Source organism: Oryctolagus cuniculus, chromosome 12 (genome assembly GCF_051225735.1).
Source record: "Oryctolagus cuniculus isolate XC-2025 breed Fujian yellow rabbit chromosome 12, ASM5122573v1, whole genome shotgun sequence".
NCBI lineage: Eukaryota > Metazoa > Chordata > Mammalia > Lagomorpha > Leporidae > Oryctolagus > Oryctolagus cuniculus.
The window spans coordinates 65,178,382-65,184,381 of record NC_142878.1 but is presented as its reverse complement, the minus strand read 5'-3'; the positions used below and the strand labels follow the sequence as shown (position 1 = coordinate 65,184,381).

The following is a 6,000-nucleotide window of genomic DNA, read 5'->3' as shown; positions in this document are numbered from 1 at the left end:
CTTGTAACCGGGGAGGGGAGGACTCATTACATTTAAAGCCACACAACCATGCATGGCCAGGATTCAAATTCAGATCTTTTGATGCCACACCCTGAACTCTTGCCACCAGAGGTGATACTCAGTGTCCGGACCAACAGACAGTAGCATTGGCGACACACGGGCTTGTTAAAAATGCAGGCTTTTCTGCCCCATCTCTCCTCTGCAGGCCTGGCATGAGCACCAGGGCTCTGCACTGTGCCAGCACCCCAGGTGGCCCGGATCACACCTGAGAAACGTCTAATGCAACTGGGAAATATTCTAGACCTAGGCCACCGCAGACCGCGGCCAAACTCTCTCCCGTATCTATGACGATGCAGGCGTTTGGTCTGGAGAAGAGACAGGCGGCGAGGAAGCTCTCCTGTGAGTGTCAATTCGTGGGAATTCGGCTGTGACGATGAGGATACGGATGTCAGGAGGCTGATGACCAAACTTTCAGTTTTACCGAAAATCAAGTAGAGAAAACCCAGGCGAAAGGGCTGACCCAGAAGTGAGTGGAGGCGGCGTTGGAGAAGGGGTTTTGTCACTTGTGTCCACGACTCCAGCTCTCCACGCCACCAGTCCCTGGGAAAAGGAACCTACCTGTCTGTCCGCTTTCTCAAGTTTTCCTCCCTAGTATCGCCGTCCATAGGCAGGGAGTGAGTAAACGTTCCGGGAGGCTGGTTCTTGCCAGCCCAGATTTGCCCGGAAGCCGACGCCACCTGGCCAGAGAGGGCGCCCGGGTGACCACAGCGGGGCCCCGGGGAGCCTGGGCCACGCCAGCCAGCCGGGGACACACCCGCTCCGCGCCCAGCCTTCCAGAAGCACTCCGTCATCAATAATTCGTTAAGAGGCTCCTCCCCATTGGCTGACACCTCCCCCTCTCGCCGGCAGAGGCCCAATAAGGAAGGACCCGAGAGAGCCCTCCTGAATAGTGAACGAGCGCCCGTGACGTAGCGGCCAGGGGTTGGCTGCAGCCGCGCGAGGCGGGACCGGGCACGGGCGGCGGCGAGCGGGGCAGCAGCCGCGGAGTGCCAGCCGGCGAGGGTCGAGCCCGGAGCGGGGTCTGATCGCGGGGCGCGGAGCGCGGATCGGCGAGCGGCGCCAGGATGTTCAGCTGGATGGGGCGGCAGGCGGGCGGGCGCGAGCGCACGGGCGGCGCGGACGCCGTGCAGACGGTGACCGGCGGCCTGCGCTCGCTCTACCTGCGCAAGGTGCTGCCGCTGGAGGAGGCGTACCGCTTCCACGAGTTCCACTCGCCGGCGCTGGAGGACGCCGACTTTGAGAACAAGCCCATGATCCTGCTGGTGGGCCAGTACAGCACGGGCAAGACCACCTTCATCAGGTACCCCCGGCGCCTGGGCGGGTCCTCCCCAAGTTCGCGCCTGCGATCCCCGCAGCCTCCCGCCTTACTCCACGACGCGCGGCGCGGCTTCCCCTCCAGTTTCGACCAGGCTTTCGGGGCCCCTCCGAGGCCGGGCAGGGGCCCCTGAACCCTGCGCCCTCGGAGTCCCGCTCGTCGCTGACCGCGTGAATGGCAGCCGTGGAGGGTATTGGCCGTGCCGCTTCCCTCAGGGTCCTGACCTGCGCTCCGGGGAAGGGCCAGGAGGCCGCCGAGTGTCCACCGGGGGTCCTCCGGGGGTCCCCAGTGGCTCAGCCTGGCCGAGCCCGGCGCTGGGGGTTCCTGTGCGCTGTGGCGCTCCGGCCCACGGACCAGGGGGTGTCGCGTTACCGTTTGTTAGTTTCCGTCTCTTAGGTGGGTTCTTCCCTCCTCCCTCGCCCTTGACAACTGAAAATATTTGTCCTGTTCGCCGGGTCTCTGGGCATGCCCCGTGCTTCCAATCGGAGGGCGTCCTCCGAAAGTGACTTTGGAGGCGCAGGAACTTGTGGGGAGGCAGGCTGCTGGATTGCCGAAGCAGTCCGCCGTTCAGGCCCCCTTTCTTTCTTTCGGGGGAGGAGACCTGCTTTTCTGGGTTACAATTAATACAAAGTGATCATTTACGAGCTTGTGAGCCAGGGCTTGGAAACTGTAGCAGCGCCTCCCGCATTGATGTTCAACAGGTGCTAAGAAGACTGCGTCTATATTTGGATACATGCCATTTCTGTTAAGTAGCGACCTCTTTTTCCCCACTCCAGTGACCTAAATAGTTCCTGCAGATAGAGAGTTGGCACTACAGGAAATATGTTAAATCCAGGCCTGCAGATATGCCGTGAATGAATCCAGCAAAGCAAGGACATTGGGTATTCAGAAGTAGTCCTAGACGGGAGACTGAAGAATTTTTAAATTGCTTTATTTGATGTTTATTTTCAGACACCAAAAATAGTATTACATGTATCACCCCAGGTGCTCAGGATGAACCGTAGATGTGTTAAGGTAGCTGGCACTTTGAAAGATGACAAATAGACGGTGTTTCCGGTCTCAGTATTACTGACCAATTGCTAAGAACTTGGGGTGAGCAAGTATTGTGACCCGGTGGTGTAGGAGGGGAGGTGAATTTTGTGAGGCATAGCACTGTTGCAATGTAGTGGTGGCATGCTCACCTTTCCGCGGCATTTCTTCCTATCTGTGACACGAGGGCCTTGCTGTGCCCCTGTGTAATTAGGGACCAACCTGGAGAGAATGGGACCCTCTCTCTGCTCCCTTAGCCCGGATAACAACCAGTCCTGAGTAGGAGAACCCAACTCACAGCCACAGGAATCAATCTTTTTTTTTTTTTTTTCCTGCAGATCACTATTTCCTATATTCCCCTCTCTCTCACTGCAGGGGAGGCTTTGTGGAAGAGCTAAGCCTGGTTTGCCAGAAGGGTGCTGAGACTCGATGCCGGTCCCCGCGTCCACTGGGGCCATGAGTAATCCGGGGGTGGGGGTGGGGATCATCCTAGCAGGAACTTGCTTGTTCTGGAGGCCTCCCTGGAGCTAAGTGGCTTTGTGCTTGGCACGAGGTGAACCTGTGAGGTTAGAAGAAAATGAGTGTGATGGGAGGCTTGGGGAGGCCCCGGGAGACCTGGATTTCAAAGAGGAGCTAGGAGGAAGTCATTCAGCCCCTGGGAGGAAAGCCCCAGATGGAGAGCAGTTCCCCAGGAGACTGCCGCCCTTGGAATGCTGGGCAGAAGGGCTGGGCCAGGACGCTCCCCATGCACTCCCCATGCCGTAGCCCGATCCTGCTGAGTACTTGGGCGTTTGTTTCCAGCCACTGAGCACTAGAAGCTCAGACTTCGCTGTGGGGGGATTGATCTATCTAGACACAGATCCTTTTTAACTTTTATTTATTTGCTTGTTTGAAAGGCAGAGAGACAAAAAGAGACAGAGATCTCGCACCTGCTGGTTCACTCCTCCTATGCCCACAGTAGCCAGTCCTGGGCCAGGTCAAAGCCAGGAGCTGAGAACTCAGTCTGGGTTTCCCATGTGAGTGGTAGGGCCCAAGTACTTGAGCTGTCACCTGCTGCACATTAGCAGGACGCTGGAATTATGAGTGGAGCTGGGACTTGAACCCAGCATTCTGATACAGGATGTGGGCGTCCCATGTAGTGTCTTAACGACTGCGCCAGAAGCCTGCCCCAGTGGTCATAGATTCCTATCCACTGGGCTTCTTGTACGTCCCAGGAGGTGGTGTCACGAATCTGTGCTGACATGGGGGCACCTTCTGTCCTCATCGGAAAGCCTCTGGCAGAGCGCTTGGCGTGCACGCCACCCCGCTAATGGGACTGTGCTCCTCCCTCCTTTCACCCTGTGGCTCGGAGGAACCAGGAGCTCCTCCAACACACAGGGCCGGGACGTTCGGCACAAGCTAAGCAGTTCAGCGTGCAGCTGACTGGAATGAGAAGGTCTCCAAGGGGCTGGATGAAAAGCCTGTTTACTGAGAAAATGTGTTGTTCACTCCTGTGTGGACGACCTCCACAGGGGGCCCGAGTGCGAGGACGAGGGTGGCTTCCAAGTGGGAGCCGGTGACTTTGCTGCAGCTCCCAAACAGGTCCTGAAGCCAGCTCAGCTGCGTTGAAGATGTGTGTTCTAGTCTCTGTCCTAACAGCAGCACACCTGATGAACCCGTTGTCTCACTGACCGTCTTTTCTTTTTATGTTTGTTTATTTGACAGGCAGAGCAACAGGGAGAGGGACACACACACACACACACACACACACAGAGCACGCTTCCCTCCACTGGTTCATTCCCACATGGCTACAACAGCCAGACCACAGCCAGGAGCCGAGAATTCCATTCAAGTCTCTCACTTGGGTGGTAGGGTCCCAAGCACTTGGGCCATCTTCTACTGCCTTCCCAAGCACATTAGCAGGGAGCTGGATTGGAAGTGGAGCAGCCAGGTTTTGATCCAGTATCACTGCAGGTGGCGGCTTTACTCACTACACCACAGCATGGGCCTGGTTCTTCAGTATTTTAGTGGGTTCCTTAGGATTTCCTATATATAAGATGTCATCTACAAATAGTTTTTTTCTGGGTAGACACCATGGTGTAGTAGGCTAAGCCTCCACCTGTGGTGCCAGCATCCCACATGGGTGTCAGTTCATATCCCAGCTGCTCCTTTTTCAAGCCAGCTCTCTGCTATGGCCTGGGAAAGCAGTGGAGGATGGTCCAGGTGCTTGGGCCCCTGCACCCACATGGGAGACCCAGAAGAGGCTCCTGGCTCCTGGCTTTGGATCAGCCCAGCTCTGGCCATTGCGGCCATTTGGGGAGTGAACCAGTAGATAGAAGACTTCTCTCTCTCTGTAACTCTACCTCTCAAATAAATAAATAAATAAAATCTTTTAAAAAATAGTTTTCTTTCTTTCTTCCCAATCTTTTACTTCTTTACTTGCTAATTTCCCTGGACCCTGCCCTTTGAAGCCTACACAGTTTCCTGGGTGACTTGCCCCTTTTCTCCTCATGGGAAAACGTGTTCTGGGGGAAGGGGACAGGGAATAGGAGGAAGACCTTGTACCGCATGGAGACCCAGAAAAAGCTCCAGGCTCCTGGCTTCAGATCAGCCCAGCTTCAGCCTTTGTGGCCAATTGAGGAGTGAACCAGAGGATGGGCGATCTCTCTCTCTGCCTCTCTGTAACTCTGCCTTTCAAATAAATAAAAACAAAAACAAACCAAAAAAAAAAAAAAACCTGTGGAACAAACCTGAGTCTGTCAGGGTCACAGGATATAATATCAATACACAAAAATCTGTTGTATTTCTATACACTAGCAGTGAACAATTCCAAAGTGAAATTGAGAAAGCAATTCTGGGGTCCAGCATTGTGGGGTAGCAGGTAAAGCCACCACCTGCAATGCAGGCATCTCATATGGATGCTGGTTCATGTCCTACCTGCTCTACTTCCTGTCCGGCTCTCTGCTATAGCCTGGGAAAGCTGTAGAAGATGGCCCAAGTGCTTGGACCCCTGTACCTGTGTGGGAGACCCAGAAGAAGCTCCTGGCTCCTGACTTTGGATTGGCACAGCTCCGGTCATTTCAGCCGTCTAGGGAGCGAACCAGTGAATGGAAGACCTCTCTCGCTCGCTCGCTTCTCTCTCTGCTTCTGCCTCTCCGTAACTCTGCCTTTCAAATAAATAAATCTTTAAAAAAAAAAAAAAAGGAAGGAATTTTGTTTACAAATGCATCCAAAAGAGTAAAAATACCTAGGAATAAACTTAACAAAAAAAGTGCAAGGGGCCGGCGCTGCGGCTCACTAGGCTAATCCTCTGCCTGAGGCGCTGGCACACCAGGTTCTAGTCCCGGTCGGGGCACCGGATTCTGTCCCGGTTGCTCCTCTTCCAGTCCAGCTCTCTGCTGTGGCCCGGGAGCACAGTGGAGGATGGCCCAAGTGCTTGGGCCCTGCACCCACATGGGAGACCAGGAGAAGCACCTGACTCCTGGCTTTGGATCAGCACGGTGCACTGGCCGCAGTGGCCATTTGGGGGTGAACCAACAGAAAAGGAAGACCTTTCTCTCTGTCTCTCTCTCACTGTCCACTCTGCCTGTCAAAAAAAAAAAAAAAAAGTGTAAGGG

The 6,000-nt window shown here is 55.0% G+C and overlaps 1 protein-coding gene across 1 annotated transcript in view; it reads left to right on the top strand.

The window, feature by feature from the left end:
• Nucleotides 1–1,008: 1,008 nt before the first annotated feature.
• Nucleotides 1,009–6,000, top strand: part of EHD4 (EH domain containing 4) — a 75,382-nt gene continuing 70,390 nt past the window's right edge. Inside the window, exon 1 of the mRNA XM_002717963.6 lies at nt 1,009–1,360. Within this exon, the coding sequence (XP_002718009.3) occupies nt 1,125–1,360 (236 nt within the window). The 5' untranslated portion in view covers nt 1,009–1,124. The remainder of the gene's footprint in view (nt 1,361–6,000) is intronic.